The sequence below is a fragment of the Rhincodon typus genome, chromosome 15 (genome assembly GCF_021869965.1).
Source record: "Rhincodon typus isolate 14 chromosome 15, sRhiTyp1.1, whole genome shotgun sequence".
Taxonomy (NCBI): domain Eukaryota; kingdom Metazoa; phylum Chordata; class Chondrichthyes; order Orectolobiformes; family Rhincodontidae; genus Rhincodon; species Rhincodon typus.
Genome location: NC_063346.1, coordinates 24,079,238 through 24,103,453, shown reverse-complemented (window position 1 = coordinate 24,103,453; position 24,216 = coordinate 24,079,238). Strand labels below are relative to the sequence as shown.

At 39.9% G+C, this 24,216-nt stretch overlaps 1 protein-coding gene across 2 annotated transcripts in view; it reads left to right on the top strand.

Annotated features, from left to right (window-relative positions):
• Positions 1-24,216, top strand: part of LOC109932279 (nuclear factor of activated T-cells 5-like) — a 100,463-nt gene that overhangs the window by 3,796 nt on the left and 72,451 nt on the right. For both annotated transcript variants that reach the window (XM_048606044.1, XM_048606042.1), the window contains exon 2: positions 19,442-19,985. In XM_048606044.1, the coding sequence (XP_048462001.1) occupies positions 19,442-19,985 (544 nt within the window). The remainder of the gene's footprint in view (positions 1-19,441; positions 19,986-24,216) is intronic.

Genomic DNA, 24,216 nt, shown 5'->3' with positions numbered 1-24,216 from the left:
AATCTTGAACAGCAAACAAATTAGTTGAGAAACCTAGGGGAAGGAGGTTGCACCAGAGAGAAGCAGATTTTGCAGGTTGGGAAGCAAAGGCAGGTCTGGCACTCCAGGAAGCAAATTTCAGAAGGGGATGATAAGCCAAAACCTTGGTTTGGTCAATTGTCTTACAAGTAGAATGATGTTCTGTTTTGGAAGTCACTGGGTATTTTACAAGGTATGGGAAGACCTGAACAAGGAATACTTGTGGGAGTGGACCAAAAGACACTCGCTCTGATTTTCATCAATTCAGTGCTACAATTGGGATACCTTTTTATTTAATGAAACATTTCTCATGTTTATTTGAAATGCTTCACCTATTGTTGGCTAAACCAATAAACCGATTGGTTTCTAATTGGCACAAACAGTGCAATGTAATTTTGAACCAAGTCACTTAAAACAAGTCTCGGCAAAACTTAATTTCGCCAAAGCATGGGTGTTGTAATGTCTTCATTGTGCTTGGAGTTTGAGGTAAAGTTAGCTTCAACAAGCTTTGGCTTTGTTGACTGTGTTGAAGCTTTCTGTAATGTCAGCCTTAGTGTAATATCTGCAGCTTGATAAGACAGGAAGAACACTATTTCCATACATCCTGTGAGATAATTATCGGTGAGAATTGTGAATAGAGTGCCTGTCTGGAATTGCAGTATTTTTAAGCCAGCTCTTTAATAACATCCTGTGTCTGTTTTATTAAAATTGCCTTTTAAGAAGTTCAACATGAACCTAACTGATGACATTTTTGGTCAGAATTCTGCTTTTGTCCTGATGTTCTCTTCTGTATTTGCATGTTGCTACCAACAAGTGAACTCCACATCCTGGTCTATACCATAATTAGTTACATTTTACTTATAGACAGAAATACTTTAAGATGCTTTGTAGCATAACAGAAGTACAAGAAATTTCAAGGTGTCTTGAAATAAGTTAATATGTATTGATAAAGAATGACTACTGTTAGAGACAGAAACACAACACAAAATTTTTAATTCCCATGATTCCTTCTGCACATTTGAGACAAATACCTATGGTGTAATAAAAACAAATTGCTGGAAAAGCTGAGCAGGTCTGGCAGCATCTGTGAAGAGAAATCAAAGTTAATGTTTTGGGTGTGGTGACCTTCAGGCAGAAGGAACTATTCTGAGGAAGGGTCACCAGACCCGAAACGTTAACTTTGATTTCTCTTCACAGATGCTGTCAGACCTGCTGAGCTTTTCCAGCAATTTCTGTTTTGGCACGTATAAACATAATTTGAGATTTCCTAGTTCATAAAAGCACGTTTCGACAAGGATGATCGGAAAGAAGGCTCTCAAACTTTGGACAAAGGAAAGGTTAAACTTAAAAGTTACTTTTATTGCGGCAACTGATTGTCAATATTTTGATCCAAAGATCATGTTTACTGTGCTGTCATGACAATTCATTTTGTTTCCACCACTAGATGCTGCAAATGAAACGTAGAACTTTTAGGGAAATATATATATCCATTTTGTTATGGACAAGACCAGACCCCCTCAAAATATATTAAGAAGGTATTTTGGACCCTAAGTTTTTCTTATTTTCAAGGTAAATGTGAGGTGCTGTGTTCCAGATGCAATTTGATTGGTCAAACTATTCAATGCGAAGCAAAACACTATATTTAAAATACAACAAAAGAAAGAATGAATTGGAATAACAACTCTACTGGAAAACTTAACAGAATAATAGATACGCTAATTGTTACTGAGTAACTGTTCCAATATAGTAACATCCCATAAACATACCACTGGAAAAAGGCAAATTCAGAAAACAGAATGACTCACGTTCAGTTCTCCAATCCAGGAGGAAATAACATCAAAAGACAATTCTGAGAGAAAGAGAACTCCAGTTTTCAGCTGTAGCAAAGAGAGATGTGGCCACTTTTTCACAACCTCAGCAGTGTCCGCTTTTGAAAGTCAAAACTAAAGATCCTGGTTCTGTGGGAGTTTGACCACTCCGCCTCAGGCTGTTTCTATTGTTCCAACCTTTTTTTAAAAAAAAAAATCCCCAAGGCGCCTCAAGCTGTTTACTTTGCTGGCTTTACAACTAGACAGCTGACACTTCTGTCTTAAAACCTCTCTTTTTAAATAAAATCAGGAGAAAATATCCTCTTTAAGCCACAGCACCATCACAGTTTTATATAATAACATTTATTCCATTGATTCCTAATTGCTGCTACTTGAAGAGAGATTCAAAGTTAGCTGTTGGATGTTATGAAAAATATACAAGATAGAAGTAGCCACTTAGCGCATCAGTTCTGTTCTGCCATCAGCGTGAGTTTAATTCCTGCACTGGCAGAGTTTACCATGAAGGTCTCTCTTTCTCAACCTCTCCACTCACCTGAGATGTGGTTACCCTTAAGTCAAACCACCACTAGTTGATTCTCTAATGAAAGAGCAACCCTCTGATCTGGTAGGACTATGGCAACTTCACCTTGACCCTCTGTCAGTTTGGATAAAGGGCCACTAGACTCGGAAATATTAACTCTCTTTTACTGACCACAGATACTGCCAGATGTGCTGAGTTTCTCCAGCACTGCCTGTTTTTGTTTCAGATCTTCAAGATCTGCAATTATTTGTTTTATTATGGTCTGATTGGTGTCCCATGTAGTTTTAACAAGAATTGCCTGTATTTAGACTCCATTCCCTTTGAAATAAAGACCATCATTCCATTTGCCTTCAGTACTACCTTTTGAACTTGTTTGCTAGCTTTTCATGATTTATGCAAGAGGACCTGTGAACCCCTTCGTACTACACCTTTCTGCTGTCTTTCCCTGTTTAAATAATATTCAGCCCTTCTGTTCCCAATGAGGTGCGTAACTGCACATTTCCCCAGATTATATTCAATCTACCAAGTTTTTAACCACTCACTTATCTGTCTCTGTGCCTCGTAGACTCTTCATGTCACCTTCACTACTTGCCTTCTCACATTTTATTTATCATCTGCAAACTTCATCCAGATAGTTAATGTATAATGTGAATAGTTGTGGTTCGAATGTTAGACACCAGCTGCCATCCTGAAGAAGCCTGCTTCATTCCCAGTCTCTGCTTTCTGCCAGTTAGCCAATCTAGTATCAATGCCAGTACCTTGCTCCAACACATTGCTCTGTTAGCTTATTTAGCAGCCTCCTGTGCAGCAGCTTGTCAAGGGTCTTCTGAAAATTCAAATAAATGACTTCTACTGACTCTTGTCTATCTAATTTGGTTGTTACCTCCTCAAATAATTCTAACAGATTTGTCAGGTATGACCTTCCCTTGTCAAAGCTGTGCTGACTCGGCCCTATTTTCCCATGCACTTCCAAATACTCTACAGTTTCATCCTTAGTAATGGACTCTTAAAATTTTACTAATGATCGAGGTCAGGCCAACCAGCCTAAAATTTCCTATCTTCTGCTTCCCTCACTTCTTAAACAGAGGTGTTACGTTAGCCATTTTCCAGTCCTGTAGAACCTCCGTGACCCCCGAAGGACCACCAGCAATGCCTCCACAAGCTCCTCAGCTATCTCCTTCAGGACCCTGGAGTGTAGTCCATCGGTCCAGGTGATTTAGCCATCTTCAGACCCTTCAGCTTCCCCACTAATCTTTCCTTAGTAATGGCCACTGCACTCACCTCTGCTACCTGACTTTGACTGATTTGATTTATTGTCACATGTACCGAAGTACAGTGGAAAACTTTGTTTATGAGACAGGCAGATCATATTAAGCAAGGATGTACAGATCAAAAAGACTTAGACAGAGGCATACAGGTTACATTGCACTGGGTGAGCGCTATGTGAGACCAACCTTAGCAAGATCAGCATTATTTGAGGCTAGAGAGTTTATTCATCAGTCTAATAATGGCTGGGAAGAAGATGTTCCTGAACCTGGTGGTGCATGTGTTCAGGCTTCTGGAAGAGATTGTAGGAGATCATTACTGGGATGCGCTGAATCTTTGATATTGACATCCTTTCTGCGGCAGTGAGCCGTGTAAATAGAATCCATAGATGGAAGGTTGGCGTCCATGATGGTCTGGGCTGTGCACAGCACCTTCTGTAGTTTCTTATGGTCGTGTGCAGAGCAGATGCCATACCAGGCCATTATGCCCCCAGACAATATGCTTTCAATGGTGCATCTGTAAATGTTGGTGAGGTACCTTATGGACATGCCAAAATTTCTGAACTGCTTGAGGAAGAAGAGGTGTTGTCGTGATTTTGTGACTGTAGCAACTACGTGGGAAGTCCAGAGCAGGTTATTGGTTATCATCACTGCGATGAACTTGATGCTGTTCACTCTTCCAACCTCAGTTCCATTGATGTATATCAAGGACTTTCTGAAGTCAATGATCGGTTCTTTAGTTTCAAGACTCTCTCTTGAAGTTCTTGTATATGACTGGTGTCTTCAGCTTTGAAGTTTGATGCAATGTACTGTTCAGTTCCTCCGCCATTTCTTCGTTCCCCATTACTACTTCTCCAAGCTCATTTTCCAGCAGTCCAATGTCCAGTCTCCCCCTCGCTTACCTCTTGTGTATTACCTCTTGTATATCTAAAAAAAAACTCTTGCAAACTTAGTTTATATTATTAGATAGCTTACCCTCATACTTCATCATCATTTCCCCTCCACCAGTTACTTTTTCAGTTGTCCTCTGCTGGGTTTTAAGGGCCTCCCAGTTTCTGGCTTCTCACTAACATTCACCATATTGTGTTTGTTTTCTTTTGCTTTTATGCTGTCCCTGACTTCTCTTGTTAGCCATGGTTGCCTTGTCTTCCCTTTGTAAGTTTCTTCTTCCTTTTGATGAATTTCTGCTGTTCTTCCTGAATTACCCCAGAAACTCCTAGCGTTGCTGCTCTACTGTCTTCCATGCTAGGCTCTCCTTCCATCAATTCTAGCCAGCTCCTCCCTCATGTCTCTGTAATTACCTTTACTCTGTTGTAATAACATTATGGCTGATTCCAGCTTCTCCCTCTCAAACTGCAGCATGAATTCTGTCATATTATGGTCACTCCCATGGAGGGGTACCTTCACCTTAAGTCTACCTAATTTCACATCACCAAATCCAGAATTGACTGTTCCCTTGTGGGCTGTACTACAAACTGCTCCAAAAACTACTTTGAAGACATTCCATGAATTCCTTTGCTTAGGATCTGCTACTAACTGGATTTTCCCAGTCTACCTGCATATTGAAGTCCCCCGTGATTATTGTAATAGTGCCATTCTTACGTGCATTTTATATCTCCTGATTTATTTTCTGTCCAACATCCTGACTTCTGCTGGGGCCTGCACATAACTCCCTTTACGGTATTTTTTCCTTTGATTCCTCAATTCTACCTGCACAGATTCCATGACTTCTGACCTTGTATTGCTTCTTGCTATCGATATTAATTTTATTTCTTATTAACAAGGCAACCCTGCCCCCTTTGCCTATTTGCCTGTCCTTTCAATAATAAGAAATAGGAGCAGGTGTAGACCATTCAGATCATTGAGACTGCTCCACCATTCATTGATTTCATGTGATGAAATATAGCATTTTGCATTTTTGTAGCTTTAGACACTCTTCTGAGTTTGAACTAAGGGGTATTGCCAAATTAAAGCACAGGAAACTCAGTGCAACTTTTTAGACTGTGTGGAGATTGGCAAAAGCATGGAAGAGACATCCACTCACAGCTGGGCAGCTGTCCTGTACGATTATGTTTTCTCTGCTCATAATGTAATCGGGTTGAGGAGTGACCTTACAGGTTTATAAAATCATGGCAGTTATAGATAGGGTGAATGTCAGGTGTCTTTTGCCTAGGGTTGAGGATTTCAAGACTAGGGGACATACTTTTAAAGTGAGGAGAATGATTGATTTTAAAAAGATATGAGAGAAACTTTGTTTACACGGAGAGAGTGGTTCATACGTGGAATAAAATTCCAGAGGAAGAGGTGGCTGCAGGTACAGTTACAACATTTAAAAGACATCTTGGAGAAGTACGTGAATAGGAAAGGTTTGGAAGGAAATGGGCCAAGCGCAGGCAGTTTAGTTTGAGATAATGGTCGGCATAGACTGGTTGGACCAAGGGGTCTGTTTCTGTGCTCTATGGCTCTATGACCCTTAGTCTCTGTGAAGATGCATATCCTTTGATATTTAGTTCCCAGACCTGATCCCCTTGCAGCCACATCTGTGATGCCCATAACATTATAGCAGCCAATTTCAATTTGAACTGCATGCTCATTTACAACAACAACAACAAAAACAAAGTTGCTGGAAAAGCTCAGCAGGTCTGGCAGCATCTGTGGAGGAGAAAACAGAGTTAACATTTCGGGTCCGGTGATCCTTCCTCAGAGGGGAAGACCCTCAGAGAGACCCTTCCTCTGAGGAAGGGTCTTCAGACCCAAAACGTTAACTCTGTTTTTTCATCCACAGATGCTGCCAGACCTGCTGAGCTTTTCCAGCAACTTTGTTTTTGTTTGTGCATGCTCATTTATCTTGTTTTGTATAGAGATTGCATTTAAGTACAGCACCCTTGGTTCTGCATTGACTTCCCCATTTTAATAGTTGTCCTCTTATCTGCTGTCCCTGAAGTTAGGTTCCTGAGCCTTCCTCTGCTTTAATGAGTTTGAAGTCATTATGGCCACCCTAATTTGCCTTTCCACTCAGATCCTGGTCCCAGATCGGTTCAGGTGGAGTCCGTCTCAAAGGGATAGTACATTCCTATCCCAATGCTGATGCCAGTGCCCCACAAAATGGAACGTCTGTTTTCTGCATCACTCCTTTAGCCATGCATTCACTTCCCCAAGTTTCTTATCTCTATACCAGCTGGTACAAGGCTTGGGGAATAATTGAGTGGTTATAATCCTCGAGGCCTTGTATTTTAATTGTATTCCTAATTCCTGATTACCCCCACGCAGGACCACTTGCCTATGTTCCTGGTGCCAATATGGATCACAGCAACTGGATCCTCCCCTTCTAGTCCAACATCCTTTCAAGCCAGGTTGAGATGTTCCTTATCTTGACGCCAGGCAAGAAACGCATCATGTGGAACTCTCGATGCTGCTTGCGTAGGATACTATTTGTATCTCTAATTATAGAATTCCCTACCACTACCACTTCTTCTTGCTGCCCTTGCTTGAATGGCTACCCGCACCATGGTGTGGTGGTCAGTTTGCCCATCTCCTTATAGTCCTTTTCTGCATTCACACAGGGAGCAATTACCTTATACCTGTTGGACAAGGTCAAGAGCTGAGGATCCTCCAGTGATAAATTCAGCACCCCTCTATTTGTCTGACTTGTAGTCTTACATTCCTGTCCTTGATCCCCAGCCAAGTTTGAAGTACTTGACTAACAGGTGTGACTGCATCCTGAAACACAGCATGCAGTTAACTCTTTCCCCCTCCCCAATTATGCTGCAGTGTTTATAACTCAGACTCTAGATTATCAACTCTGAGTCAGAGTTCCTCAAGCAACCAACGCTTGCTGCAGATGTGGTCATTTTGAACCAGTATGGGGTCTACCAGCTCCCACATCATGCACAACACATCACCTGGCTCTGCACCTCCAAATTATTTATTTAGTTTTTTAGATTTCCTGTTTGTCTTTAGTTTTTAATCTGTAAAGTACTTTTCTAATTTACCTTTAATCTAAAAGAAATGTAGAATAGCTATTGGTTATTACCAATCAATGAATTTGCATTTTTACTTTTTATTGACTATTTCTGATCTCTAGGTGTCCACCTCTGTTGGCTCCTCTCTCCCTCTCTTGCTCTGTCATTGTGCTCACTCTCCATGCTCGGCCGCCTCTCTTGCTGTCTCTTTTACACGTTTCTATGTCCTGCTCAATGTCAGTGTCCTTCCGCACTGGCTTCAGTTTGCCCTTCTGCCTCAAATTCCCTTAGACCTTAGTTGGATATTAAAGAAGGGAAGTGAAGTCTCCCCAATGAGAGAAAAGGAAGGACTGATCACATCCTCCTCTCCAGTTTTGAAAGAAAAACAGAAATTGCTGAAAAAGCTCAGCAGGTCTGGCACTGGTCACTCACCAGTTTTGTCTCCCTTGTTATCGCTTACCTACACCCGTAAGGATTCTGCATCTTCTGATCCAAGCTCTTTCTTGCTATTGTACTTGCTTCACCTCATATTAAATCTAGTCCAGTACCCTTCCATGGCTGACTTCTGAAATGTCACATACCCTTGAATATTTAGTTTTCATGAACAACTGCTTGCATCTGGGCTTTTAACTACTAGGAAGATGTGGTATGGCTTACATTCAGTTTATGTTCTCGGTGTTAAGAAGGGAAGACTCCTGAAGTGGGTATTTGTATGGAGGACCACTTCTGAAAGAACAGCCTTTTTTTTAAACCACATGAAAGGTTGTCATACTAATTGCATGAGTACAGTATCAAATATATTCATTATGAAGAATTCACTGGAAACTGACAACTTGGTAAGAAGCAAATCAGAGATAACGTTTCGAAGTTTCCACTACTGCATTGGCAAGACTTGATGGACTGACCCACCAGCTAAATGGAATTATTTGGAGAGTTGATGTGACTTTATATTGAATTTTATTGGGGAAGTGGAGAGGGAGCTGCATCCTTTAAGGGATGCACATCAGTACTAAGAACCTAGGCTGAATTGTTTGTTTTTAATTTTATAATGATAATAGAAAGTATTATGTGCAATGTTCACAAGAATAAAGGACTCCATTGACCAGTTGAATTAAAATGTAAACATCGTTGACAATCACTCGCTAACAAGTATGATTATCCACCTAGGAAATTCTGTGTCACTAGTTATTAAATTACAGCTGTTAGTGCTTTCCAGTGATTCTTGTTTCCAGCAATTTTTATTTGCATGTCCACTTGAAACAGTAGTATATGGATTGGTTGGTTATTAAAACTTTGTCACTACAGCACACTTCCATTCTTTAGATATCTCTGTTTTTGTACAAAACAGGAGTGGAGTTGGTTAAATTGACTCAACTGACTGCAAGCGAGAACAGAGATAAAGAGAAACTTCTTCAGCCAGGGGGTGGTGAATCTGTGGAATTCAGTGCCACAGAAGGCTGTGGAGACCAGGTCATTGAGTATATTTAGGGGGATCAAGGGTTACGTGGAGAAAGTGGGAGAATGGGGTTGAGAAACTTATCAGCCATGATTGAATAGTGAAGCAGACTCGTTGGGCTGAAAGGCCTAATTTATGCTCCTGTCTCTTGTGGTCTTCAGATAGATGTGGGAGAAATGGGTTTGAGTTCATGGGGCATTATTAATACTGGTTCTGGGGAAGGACAGAACTGTTCAAATGGGACAGGCTCCACCTGAATCATGCTGAGACCAGATTTCCTGGCAAATCGCATAACTGGGTTGTAGATGGGGCATGAAATAGTGTGATGGGGGAATTTAGAAGATAAAAATTAAAGGAAAGGCAGGAATGTTAGTGATGAGGCTAATTGTTACATTCTGCCCCTTCCTTTTATTTTCTCATGTGACTGTCATTGCACAAAGGAATTATACAAGAATAGGGAAATTTAATAATAGAACAGTCTTAAAGGCTTTGTATCTGAATGCACGAAGCATTTGTAATAAATTGGGGAGTTAGCAGTAGAAGTAGAGACAAATGGATATGATTTGGTGGTTATTATTAAGGTGTGTTACAGGGAAACCAGATTTGGGAATTGAATACCAAGGGTATTCATAGGCAGGAAGGAAGAGGAGGTAGTGTAGCTTTGTTGATAAAGGAAGAAATCAGCGTTACTGTGAGAAATGATATCAGCACAGGAGATCAAAATATAGACTCTCTAGGTAGAAATAAGAAATAGCAAGGGAAGGAAGTCTCTAGTGTGAGTAATCTATAAGACTGCAAACAGTGGGGGTAGGGCACAGTATAAATCTGGAAATATTAGGGGCTTGTAAGAAAGGCACAACAATAATAATGGGTGATTTTAATAGGCACATTGACTGGATCAATCAAATTGGCACGTTTAACCTTGAAGGAGAGTTCATTGAATATATTAGAGATTATTTCTTGGACAGTATATTGTGGAATCAATCTGGATGCTGGCTATTCTGCACACAGTATTGTGTAATGAGGTGGGATTTGAAATGACTCTACAGAGACCAGTATCCCGTCACCAAATAACCCTTTATTTACATGTGGAAAGTCCTTGACAATAATCCAGCTTCCTCAGAGCCAGTGAACAAAACCTCTGACACTTCTGTTAATATCTGTCAGCCAGGGCTCTTTGATTAGACCAGATTAACTGCCCCAATGAGAGAAGATGTCCACCTGGCTGACCTCGTTACAGGATTAATTAATGATCTCATGGTAAAGGAGTCTCTGGGAAAGAGTGATCATAGCATGCTAGAATATCATATTCAGTTAGAGCCCAAAAAAACTAGAGTCCCATTCCAGAGTTCTGGAGTTACGCAAAGGTAATTATGTAGGTTAAAGGACAGACTTGGCCCTCGTGGACTGGACAGGAAGACTAAAAGGGAGGACAGTTGATGAGCAATGGGAGGTGTTTAAGGAGATGCTCAGTTGCTCCCTACTGAAATATTTCCAGCATGGAAGAAAGATTGCAGGAGGCAGAAAAAGTCATCCGTGGCTAAGCAAGAAAGTTGAAGACAAAAATTAAGGCTTACCATATTGGAAAGATGAGTGGCAGACCGGAACTCTGGAGAATTTTTAAAGATCAAGTAAAAGTTACTAAAAATTTAATTTAAAAAAAGCAAAGGTAAATTATGAAGGAAAACTAGTGTAAAATATAGAAATTGATAGCAAAAGCTTCTATAAGTATATAAAATATTTAAAGGCAGAGAGTGAGTGGGAAAGTCTAGGTAAAAGTGTGGCCCAAAGACTAGGAAGGGAGGAGATGATCAGCACAGACTGATTTTTGGATCAGAATTTTGTGCTGTGCTTGGGGTATTAGGAGACTTAAACACAGTGGACCATTTTGTAGGAGAGTGATTTGGGTCGAAGGAATAGGGGAACTCTGGTTCAGCTGGATAGATTCTGCTGTGAAGTATCCAGGGAGGATAATTTGTGATTAGGTATTTTTGGGAGACAGCTGGGTTATATTGCATGAAATATGGCAGCCTCTGTGAAGCAGGGTAGCCCATATTGATAAGGAATAGTGCTAATGTAATTGAAAGATGGTAGGTTAAGTTTTTGATTTATTTTTTAATCATTGAAAATTTTCATTGTCTTAGTGGATAAATGCATGCCGATATGTACATAAATACCAGATGGTCCCAGGTTTTATCCCTTGATGCATGTTTTATGAACGACAATGCACTATAACTGTGTCTATGTTTTGGGTGGAAAATCACCCCTGGTTTCCAGTCTTGATAGCAATTCATTGACAGTTTTGCAAAATGCGCATGTGGTGATGTTGGGAAAGGACTGACCGAGCTTTGCTATGGTTTCCCTTCATTGTCAAATTGGCTGCTTGGGACCAGGTGAGAGTAGGTGAGAAAATTGGGGAAAAAATACACAGTAGTATAGTGTAACTCCTGTGTAGTCTCTTCGTTCAAATTTCTTTCATAATTCTTTATATTAAAGTCCTACATTTCTATGATATCAGTGTTATTCAATTCATAACGTTGGATAATTAAACTGTAGAGGAAGGAATAGATGACATTTAATATTTTCCTTACTATTGAATTTGTATAGAGCAATAATGCTATGTTTTATCTCAAAGCAAATAATGTGGAAACTACATAATTATTTAATTCTCCCAAGGTTGGAGTCCAGCTTTTGAAACAAATCCAAGTTGTTGTTGAGTACTGTCGCTTACCTGCAAACGTTATTTTCTACAATATAAATGTTATTTCCTGAATTTTATTTTCCATATATGGTATTGCCGTATTGCCATTTTATTCTCTGCTTCATCAGGCAGCATCTATGGAGAAAGAGACTGTGTTAATGCTTCAAATGAATCACCTGTCATCTGAACAGAAAGAAGTTAGAGATGTTACATAATTTAAACAAATACAGAGGGAAGGTGAGTGAGGGAGAACAAAATGAAAGCCCTGTGATAATTTAGAAAACAGTAGAGATTAAGTGACTAGAGGAATGATGGTGCAAATACTTGGTGATGAGGCAAGTTTTAAAAATATAGTTTTAAGAGCTGTAAATGACTGTGTCATTACCACCAGTTGTTGCCTGAAAAATTGGGTAGAGGTTGTGATCTGACTGGACACAGAGGCTGTAAAATAGCTAATTGAAAGATGAGATGCTGTTCCCTAGCTTATATTGAATTTTATTGGGAATGTGTAAGAAACCGGGAATGGAGTTAGGTGGAAAACTAAAATGACATGATACCTTATCGAACTGCCTGACTGAACCAACCATAGGAAGTTAGGGATAGCATCAAATTGAAAGGAAAAAAAAACACAATGTGACAAAGATGAGTGGTAAGCCAGAGGATTGGGAAAGTTTTAAAAACCAAAAAATGTCCTTCCTACAACAGCGAGACCTGAACTTGACACAGTACTCCAGAAGAGACCTCACCAGTGTCTTGTACAACCTCAACATAATGTCCCAACTCCTATATTCAAAAGGTTGAGCAATGAAGGCAAGTGTGTTAGATGCCTTCTTAACCACCCTATCTATGTGTGATGCAAACGTCAAAGAATTATATACCTGAACCCCTAGGTCTCTCCGTTCTATAACATTACCCAGGGCTCTGCCTTTAATTGTATAAGTCTTGTCTTTGTTTGTTTTACCAAAATGCAACACCTTGCATTTACCCAAATTGAACTCTATCTGCCACTCTTCAGCCCATTGACCCAAACAATCAAGATCTCCTTGTAATATTAGATATCCTCCTTCACTGTCCACTACACCACCAATCTTGGTGTCATCTATAAACGTACTCTTAATGTGCTTTCTATATTCTCTTCTAAATCATTCATATAAATGACAAACAAAAGTGGACCCAGCACTGACTCCTATGGAACACTGCTGGTCACAGGCCTCCAACGTCACCATCACTCTCTGTCTCCTACTGTTTAACTAGTTTTGTATCCAATTGACAAGCTCACCTGGAATCCCATGTGGTGTAACTTTACTAATTAGTCCACCATGCAGAACCTTGTTAAAGGCTTTACTAAAGTTCAAGTAAACAATGTCTAGATACTGGAAATGTCTTGAGGATTGGAAAACTGCCAATGCACACCCTTATTTAAAAATGAAAGGAGACAAACACAGGTATCTATAGGACCAAAAAACCACTGATGCTGGAAATCAGAAGCAAAATTTCTTGAAAAACTCAGCAGCTCTGCCAGCATCTGTGGAAAGAAGGCAGAGTTGACATTTCAGGTCCAGAGACCCTTATTCGGAACAGAATGGAACTGAATTGAAGAAGCGTCACTGTACCTGAAATGTTAACGCTACTTTCTCCACAGATGCTGACAGACCTGTTGAGTTTTTTTACAGCAATGTCTGTTTTTGCAACAATAGGCCAGTTGGCTTTTTATCTGTTATTGTGAAAATGAGTCTATTATAAGAGACATACAAGCAGACCACTTGGAAATACATATGATCAAGTAGATTCAGCATGTCTTCATGAAGGGAAGATCATCCCTGCCAAATTTCTTAAAATTCTTTTGAGGTGGATACAAGCAGGAAAAATAAAGAGGAAGCCGTAGATGTGATATATTTAGATTTCCAGAGGGATTTGATACATATGTTAAGCTACTGAATGAGATGAAGGCTCATGGTGTTGGAGGTAACATATTAATGTGGATAAGGGACTGGCTAACTAATCGAAGATGGAGAGTTGTTGAGATATTTGGAGCATTTTCAGGGTGGCAACCTGTAACTTGCAACCTGTAACTTGTAGAATGCCACAGATCAATACTGGTGCCACAATTATTTACCATATATATTAATAACTTGGATGAGAGAAGTGAAGATATGACAGTCAAATTTGTGAATGACACATAAATAGGGAAGGCAAGTGGTGAGGACAAGATACATTCTGCAGGAGGATATAGACCAATTAAGTGAACGGGCAAAAACTTGGCAGATGGAATATAATGTAGGGATATGGAGAAAGACTGCAGAAAGTTGTAATACAGAGGAATTTCAGAGTCTTTGAGCATATACCACAAAAAACTGGTATCCATGTTCAGGTAGTAGGGAGGCTAATGGAACAATTTCAGAGAATTCTAGAGAAATTCGGCAGGTTAGGCCGGATTTGTGCAGAGAGCAGCAAAGTTAACCTTTCAAGTTTGGTATGGCTCTTTTTCAGAACTAAAGATCTTATTGAAACATACAAGATTTTTTGGAGATTTGACAAGGTAGCTGCAGAAAAGTTATTTCCCCCTGTAAGAGAGTCTAGGAACAGAGGACATAATGCCAGCATAATGGGTTGCCCATTTAACACACAAATGAGGAGCAATTTCTTTGGAGGATAGTAAATCTGTGAATTATTTAACACGGGGCTAGTAGAGGCTGGATCATTAGGTAGACAGATTTTTAATCAGTAAGGGAATCGAGGGTTATTCAGAAAAGGCAGGAAAGTGGAGTTGAGGACTATCAGATCAGTCATGATCTTTATGAATGGTGGAGCAGACTTTTAGGAGCTGAATAGCTTACTTCTGTTTTTCCATCTTATGGTCTTAACATTTAGCTGTCAGCAAACGAGTGTGAGATTTCCCAGTTTAGAGGAAACCATATGAGAGTAACAAATTCAGTATACTAAATTAAAACAAGTGCGAGTAAATTTCTGTTTCAACTGGAAAGAGTGTTTCGGTCCCAGCTAGCGGGAAGGGAGCGGTAAAAGGCAGTTATTATATCTCCTGTTCTTCTATAGGAAGATTCTGTGGAAAGAAAACAGCTGTTGGGGTGATCGTGAAGTGATCATGGAGAAGATGATTTGTTTTGAATGTTGCAAGATGACAAAGATGTGTTTAATGAGGAAACTATGATGGAAATGGCAGAAATTGCAAAAGATGATATACAGAGAAAATATTTCTCTGTTAGGCTAATAGTTTAACAACATTTGAAACATATTTGGAATTGGCTAATTTTTAAAGGAATTGTCATACATTGGTGTCTGTGCTTCTAATAATTGAGAGAAAATTATTCTGGTTCTTTGTAAAATAAACTGTTTCTTCTAATTCCTAGGCATTGAAAAATAATACAGTGGAATCCAGTTAATTTAGTGTTTTGGTAAAATAAGATAGTGAATAGCTTTGTGAAATGTGAGGTAACAACGCTAATTGTGTTTCAGAAAACATCATAAAACACAGCAAAACTTCAGTGATTTCTCTGTCCACTTAAGCAGATTGCTGTTTTAATCACTGAGATATCTAAAATACACAGGCCCGAAACGTCAGCCTTCCTGCTCCAATGATGCTGCTTGGCCTGCTGTGTTCATCCAGCTGTACACCTTGTTATCTCACTATTCAGCTAGTAACTATGCAAAACTATGAAATATGGAATGGAGACATACAGATTGACATGCATTCAATTTAAAGTTGCTCAAGAAAAGCAGCCTGAAGCAAGTGCTTGGCAGACAGGTGTGGATGTGGGTAAGCTGAAAGGAAATTTCAATTCACTATTACCACGTGATTTTCTTTTAAAACAAAGTAAAGGCTCAAAAGCCTTCACCCCCTCAAACCCCTCCCACCAATACACCCTAGCCTATAAGATAAGGAGCAGGAAGTTTAAAGAGGATTTGAGGAAATTATTTTGGGTGTTTAGTGGTTAATTGGAACTCACTGCTTAAAAGGATGGTTGCAGTGGTAACCCTCAAGACATTGAAGAAGTATCTAGATGTGCTGGGTGCTGAAAAGTGGATTAGAATACGTAGATACTTGATGACCGGTATGGATACGATGGGCCAAAATGCCTCTTTTCACCCTCTGAGCCAATCTGTGCCATTCCACCCACCTCCCATCATCTTTTTTGGCCTTATGGGCAACTTCGTTTCAACCCATCCCTCACCCTTTACCTTTCACCTACATTGCCAACTCACCTACGATCCACCATTGACGCTTTTCAGGAGTCAACAAAATGAAGTTCTATTGGATAAAATTCGAAGTGTTTTGCAGACTTCACTATATTGAAAAAGCATTCTGATTCATCATAACCCCATTTATTACATAAATAATCCTTCAACTCAATTAATCCTTCTAAAATAATTTCATTTTAGTGCACCAACATTGAAATTCATGGTCCGTCATCAAAGAGCCTAAAACTACTTGTACCTGTCAATCAAACTGAAATGAAAGCCGTAGATAACGCAGTGTGGAGTTCGAGGAGCACAGCAGGCCAGGCAGCATCAGAGGAGCAGGAAAATTGACGTTTCAGGTCGGGACCCTTCAGAAATGGGGGAGGGGGAAGGGAGCTCTGAAATAAATAGAAAGAAAGAGGAGGGGTGGGGCTGGGGAAGGTAGGTGGGATGGTGATAGGTGAGTGCAAGTAGGCAGTGGTGGGCATTGGTCAGTGAGGTGGGAGGAGCAGGTAGGCGGGAGAAAGATGGACAGGTTGTGTCAGGTCAAGGAGGCGGGGATGAGAGGGAGGGTTGGTCATGGGATGAGGCTGGGGTTGGGGAGATTTTGAAACTAGTCAAGTCCACGTTGAGACCACTAGGTTGTAGGCTCCCACAGTGGAATATGAGGTGCTGCTCCTCCAGTTTCCGGGTGGCGTCATTGTGACACTGGAGGACACCCAGGATGGACATGTTGCCCAGCAATGGGAAGGGGAGTTGAAATGGTTCGCGACTGGAAGGTGTTGTTTGTCATGAACAGAGTGCAGGTCCTTTACAAAGTGGTCTCCGAGCCTCCGCTTGGCCTCACCAATGTAGAGGAGTCCTCATCGGGAGCAGCAGATGCAATATACCATGTTGACGGATGTGCAGGTGAACCTCTGCCTGATCTGAAAGGTTTGTTTGATTCCTTGGATGGAGGTGAGGGGGTAGGTATGGGGCAGGTGTAGCGCTTCCTGCGATTGCAGGGAAAGGTGGTGGGGATAGTGGGGAGTGTGGAACGGATGAGGCAGTCGCGGAGAGAGGGGTCCCTACGAAAGGCACATAGGGGTAGGGAGGGAAATATATCTTTGGTTGTGGGATCGGATTGCAGGTGGCGGAAGTGGCGGAGAATGATATGTTGAATCCGGAGGTTAGTGGGGTGATATGGGAGGACAAGGGGGATTCTGTCTTTGTTTTTGTTGTGGGGAAGGGATGTGAAGGCAGAGGTGCGGGAAACAGAAGAGCTGCAGTCGAAAGCATTTTCGACCACCGAAGGGAGGATGTTGTGGTCCTTGAAATAAGAGGACACCTGGGATGTTCGGGAGTGGAAAGCCCCATCTTGGGAGCAGACTCGGCAGAGGTGGAGGAGTTGGGAGTAGGGGATCGCATTCTTGCAGGAAGATGGGTGAGAGGAGGTATAGTCTAGGTAGCTGTGGGAGTCTGTGGGCTTGAAATAGATGTCGGTTTCAAGGTGGTCACCAGAGATGGAGACTGAAATGAAAGACACCCCACTTTTATATTGGATTCTTGTGAGATCAGTCAATCATCACTAATATAGCACTGGAAATATTGAGGCCTAAATTATCAGACTTAAATAGATGCAATCATTTTTATTTAAAAAAAAATACACACTGGACTTTTTCTCAAACATTAAAAAGTCTGGCATTTAAAATGCCTTTGCCGTCTTGACAGGACCTTTGGACTGTTCTTTGACAGTGCTTGTATGTTTACTGATCTCATCCATCCCCTCAAAAATTCTAATGTTTGGTTTAAAGCCTACTGTGCAATTCTTTGCTGTTTCAATCAATGTCAGAACATTTCTTGGTATCCAATACCACTTGAGACTAAGTCATAAATAGGTTGCTAAGATTGTTCAAGTGGAGTAGGTGGGCTATTCCATTATTTTAAATTGCGAAGTTTTGCTTTTTTAACTTATAGAGCTATAGTATGTTTTGGTTACATTTCTTGAGCTGGGAGTAATATGGGTTTTAGGGTTGAAGCAGTTTGTTCGTTTGGAAAGATGGGATTCTGTCTGCCACTGATCTTTTTAATTTGGATTTCCTGGCATGATTGCCTGACTCCTCATTCACTATTTAATCTATGTTAGTGCTGCATATCTGTCACCACATATCTTGGCATCTTCCAAGAGCAATCTGCAATCTCCCAGGTATCACCCAGTGCCAGTTGATGTTGAAAATCAGGTATTTGGATTGAATACATTTCATAATTGGTTCAAGCACATATAGCTTCACTCTTCTGTAGAGGAATGCAACTTCTTGTGGTCATCAGTGAGAGTTTGTTAACCTGTTTGCTCAGAGGCGGCCATTGTTTTCTGATTATTGACTACATCAAGGAGTTGGTGCTTCCAGAATAACAGGGGAAAAAGTGAGAAAAGACAGAACTGGCAAAAAGAGAAAAAGTTTTTAAAATTAACTGCACTTACTACAAGGCACTTAACATTCTTATCTCATAAAATGGTTGCAAATTATGCATTTGTTAAACAAGTACAAAGTATTGAAAATATCATTGAATTAAAAATGAATATTGTTATATTTTAACATATAACTTTAAAGTCATTATTAAAATTATAAGGGAACATTTTTAAGCAGATTTTGTCAAGTTTTCACATTTTCAGAATATGTTAAACTTCAAGTATTTAAGGAGGTTGGAATAGGCTGTGAACAAATTTGGTATCTGTTTCATGCATCTAATGTCCTGCTAATGTTGTGCTTTTAAGTTCATTAATTATTATGTACAATATAAATACGAACTCCAAACTTGAGTGTGGATGACCACTTTACCGACATTGTATCTGTTTTTGAATCCATTTCAAATTCTGAATAAAGACATCAACTACCTTCCATTTTCTATTATTAATGAGCCTTTTCTGTTTCTGATCTCCATTTCACTAATTACTGTTTTGGCCAACAGTATGGAGCATGTCAAAAGAATATTTTTTTGCTCAGAAGACTTCATCTTAAAGGGGAGAAGTGCATGCAACAGTGGTCCCATTTTGTTTTTCACATACTCATTCATCAGATTCATGCCTATTTATATGTTTGTAATGCCTTTTAAGAATGGAAAGTAGTTATGATTTTAAGTTTAGCTTAATTTTCTTTCATTTTAGTTCCAGGAATGTGCCTATCAAGCAGGGTGTCTCTGCAACAGTTCCTTGTTTTGCATTTCTGAAGATCATTTTTAATTATTTAACTATGAGCAACCCAAATTGATTTATAATGTATCAATGTTTATCTTATTTTGTGCTGACCCTGATTGGAAACTTCAAGAGTATTGTATATATACTGTCTCCCAGTTAAAAGAAAACCTTCCAATGTCATTTGCTTCTTCTCACATTTTGGAATTTTATGAGTTATTGAGTTAATGATTTGTGAACAGTTAAACAGAACACAATTGGACATTGCTAGCTAACTCGTGTTGAATTTATGTATTTACATTTGAATTGTACATACCACAGATGTCTCCTCCAGCGGTGGTCAAAGCAGCACCTTCACCCCATCTTCCAATCCTAGCATGCATTCTACCTCAGTAACTGACAACACATCTATGCAAGTAGATAGCTGCACTCCAGAACAGGGGGTAAGTGGCCATGGGGTAAGTGAATTACTGAGCTATGAAAATCAGTTAAGTAATGCCCCACAGCTGCAGTCCATGCCCAAAAGGAGGACAGTCCTCAACATCTCTCCGCCACCTGAAGACTTGCTAGATGACAGCCGGATGTCTTGTCAGGATGATGGAGGTGACTCGGAGCAGAGCAGCAATATTTGGATGGATGAATCAGGTTCTAATTTCAGCATCATGAGTTCCAGTTCCTATAATGACAACACAACAGTGCCACGGAAGTCACGGAAACGTTCACCTAAACAACGACCAGGCTTTGCACGTATAGATGATGAAGAGTCGAATATGGATGTATTTGATGCAGACAGTGCAAAAGGACCCCATTATGTACTTTCTCAACTCATCTCAGAAGGCAAAAACAGCGCAAGGGGAAGCAATGGGTTGGTATAGCTTTTTTTCAAAATTTTAATTGAGCTTTTAAGGTAGTATTCTGATAAAAAAACATACAGGATATAAATGAAATTTGTGTTTTGTTTTCTTTAAAAGTGAAGGCATTTTCAGATATAAACTTCTTTCTTTCCTATTTCATCTATTAAATCATCTGCTGTCATGGGTAGCAGCACGCTCTCAAAAATCAAGGTTAAAATGACCTGTCATTTAGAAGAATAAATTCAAGAAATTTCTCATCTGTATTATGGAATCTCCCTAGTGTAACTAATGTTTGAAATACCTTTGAAACTGATTTACTTAAACAAGTGTTTCAGTTTATAACTTACCTCATAAACAATTCTTTTAATTTAATGGAATTTTTTCCTAACATTACCTGTACCTCCTATTAACTGGTAACGTAGCTTCTGTTGTAACAACTGTTATCCTCAAATAATAGAAAGCTTCATTTACCCACCCTTCATTCGTCTCACACCCCATTCACACACATGCACACTTATCTTCCACATGCGCGCACACACTCATTCCACAGACAAGCCCCTACACACACTAATGCCCTCATACACATACAATCACCCTCCCACATTCTCTGTCTCTTTCTCACACTCGCACCTTTTCGCCCTTGCACACATGCGCGCAGCCCCCCTCATAGAGGGTAATGGATAGCAATTGTCTACATGGTAATCATATGTACCTATTCACCTGAGCTATACAGTCTGGTACTATTTGGTAATTTAGAATTCCCGGTAATAAACTACTTTGAATTTCAGTTGCACTTCAAAACTAGATCTACTGCATTAAAGAGGAAGTGCCTTCACTGTAATACTATCCGATCTGATATCCCTCACCTAACCTTTTCTTTAAAATTGCTCTTATAATCAGGTTACACTGTCAACCATTAATGTTAGATCCTGGGGAAAAGCAAACCAAAAGAGGGGGAAAAATGAGTTTTCAAGAAAATCTCCCAAATCACTAAATTTCTCTTCCTCTCCTAAAGGCAGTCTAGTACAAAACAGGAGAAATTGTTTACCTGTAATGTATTACTTCATTAGCCAACATATTCTCCCCAAAACACCAGTTCATAAATACTACCTATTGTGCTAAAGAATATAGGACTAGAAAGGACAATTTTCATTCATTGAACCAGTAGCAAAGCTCACAGATTTACTTTCTCTTCTTTAAGATAGCTTTGACAAAATTACATTGATAGTTCTGATAAACCTTTTTATCCTTGTCAAAATTTAGAACACTTTTCTACTCTCTCAAAATTTACTGTTGCATACTTTCATCACCAACTCAATGAAGAAGTTATATCTCCTCTGTTTGTCACGTCCCTGATCTGTGCTTGAATAATCCTTGACTTAATGGCAGTATTCAATCTCATTTGGCCATGATGATCCTTGTCTGAAGGTTTCTGTTAATACCAATGTGTTTTGCTATGATTTCAGCCAGTATTACTGCTGACAAGTCAGAATCCAGAATCAAATTTGGCTTTATAGATCATATTTTGTTTTTTTTTGTTAATGTGACAGTCTTTTGTGGAACCATAACCTCTCAAGACTGCAGATTTTGTTTCAACAATAAAACTGAAGTTTATTATACAAAAAAAAATAAAATAAACCAAGCTATCTATCTATAACATAGCTTCAATGATCTCAAAACACATGGCAAAACTAAATCCCATCTGCTCCCTAACACTTTCACTCAAAAATCCAGAGAAATTCCTTCCCTATCTAATGCATTAATTTCACTTAACTGCTTCTTCTCAGTTCTGGCCCTTTAAGCTGTGAGGCCTTTTCCCTTGACCACACATTCAGCGGAGAGCTTAGACTTGGGTTCTTTAATAAATCTACAAAACTGTAACAGACAGCTCCTGGTCTGCAAGTTTTGTAAGGTACATTCATTCACTGAGGTGACTCAATCCTTTACATGCTCTGAACCATCTCCTTTTCTAGGAGAAAATACACTTGCTTCTGAACCCAATCAGGTCTCCTTTGAACTGCTGAAAAGTGCTAGAACTAATTTTGTTTTGAAATGCTTTGCTATTTTCAGTTAGCATATCTTTCATAATAAACTCTAGCATTTTCTCCACTGTGGATGTTAGGCGAACTGGTCTGTAATTCTACTTTTTTCTCTTTTTTTTAAATTGCGGGGCTACGTTTGTCACCTTCCAATCTATAGGAACAACTACAGAGCCTAGATAATTTTGGAAGATGACCACCAATGAGTCCAATATTTCCAGAGAACTTCCTTTAGTACTCTGGGGTGCAGATGATCGGGCTTTGGCTATTTGTTAGCCTTGAACCCCACTAATTTCTTCAGCACCATTTTCTTCAATTTCTCCCTCTCACTAGACTCTTACTTCCCTGATACTTTTAAGAAATCATTTGTGCTTTCTTTTGTAAAGACAGAGCCAAAATATATGTTCAGTTCATAGAATCATACAGTACAGAAGAGGCTCTTCGGCCCATCGTGTCTGTACCAATAAAAATATACTACTATCTATACTGGCAAAATTTCCTGTACTAGGCCAATAGCCATGAATGTTATGACGCTTGAAGTGTTCATCCAAGTACTTTTAAAAAGGTTGAGGTTTCCCACCTCAACTACCCTCCCAAGAAGATCCACCAGGATGTTGCCTGAGATGGAGCATTTCAAGCAGTGTATTTCAGACAACACCATCTCTAGGTGAAAAAGTGTTTCCTCAAATCTCTTCTAAAACTCCTGACTTTTAATTTAAAATTATCCCTCCTCATTATTGACCCATCAACTATTCTATTCACCTTGACCATGCACCTTATAACCTTAAACACCTCTCTCGGGCCCCCCTTCAACCATGTCTCTTCCAAAGATATCCAGCATATCCAACTTGTCATCATAACTGAAATATTTCATCCCAGGCAACATCCTGATGAATCTTCTCTGCACCACCTCCAGTGCAATCACATTCTTCATATAGTATGTTGACCAGAACTGCACCTAGTTCTCCAGCTGTGCCTAACCAAAATTCTGCACATCTCCAGTATGAGGTCCCTGCTCTTAAAATCTATGCCACAACTGATGAAGGCAAGGGTCTCATATTCCACATCAATCTGACCTACCATTTTCAGGGATCTGTGGACAAGCAACCCAGGATCGCTCTGTCACCAATCCCTCTGGTCCTCTGAGCTTCGCAGCGTCATGCCCTTGTTTTGTTCATCATCTCATTCATTAGGGTTAAATTCCATCTGCCACTGATTGCTATCTGATCAATCCGTTTATATCTTCCTGTAACCTAACACCTTCCCCCTCACTGTCAACCACCTTGCAAATCTTTGTGCCATCTGCAAACTTACTTATCATCCCTCCCATGTTCTCATGTACAACATTTATGCATATCACAAACAATAAGAGACCCAGCACTGATTCCAATAGTACACCACTACACACAGGCTCCAGTCACAAAAACAGCCTTCTACTACCACCCTCTGTCTCTTATCACTAAGCTAACTTTGGATCCAAGATAACAAGGTATAGAGCTGGATGAACACAGCAGGCCAAGCAGCATCAGAGGAGCAGGAAAGCTGACGTTTCGGGCCTAGATCCTTCTTCTGAATACTCCTGTTCCTAGTTCTTATGTTCAAATGTAGTGCTGCTGGGAGCAGTTTAAACCAGTTCAACAGGAACAAAGGTCACTGTGCACGAATTCAGTAGCAATGTTGCATAAATGAGAAAATTAACCAAGGCAAAGCGAACTGAGCCATACTGTGCCTGGAGGGCGTAATGGGAGGTTGGATGGCCTCTACTTTAATGTCAGGAATATTAACGGCAAGACAGATGAGTTAAGGGCGTGGATTGACACATGGAACTTCGATGTTGTTGCCATTATACAGATGTGGTTGAGGAAGGCACAAGACTGGCAACTTTACATTTCAGGGTATGGAATCTTCGGGCAGGACAAGGGAGGGTGCAAAAATGAAGGTGGTGTCACTTTATTAATTAGGGTGCCAGTATCTGCAGAAAGGAGGCATGATATCTTGAAAGAGTTGTCAAGTGAAGCTTTGTGGGTAGAACTAGGGATATTCAGGACTGAATAGAAAGAAAAATAGATGTAAAATGGAGCAAAACAACGTAGGTCCTAGAAATAAGAGATAACAAGGTGTAGAGCTGGATGAACACAGCAGGCCAAGCCACATCAGAGGAGCAGGAAAGCTGACGTTTCTGGCCTAGACCCTTCTTCAGAAA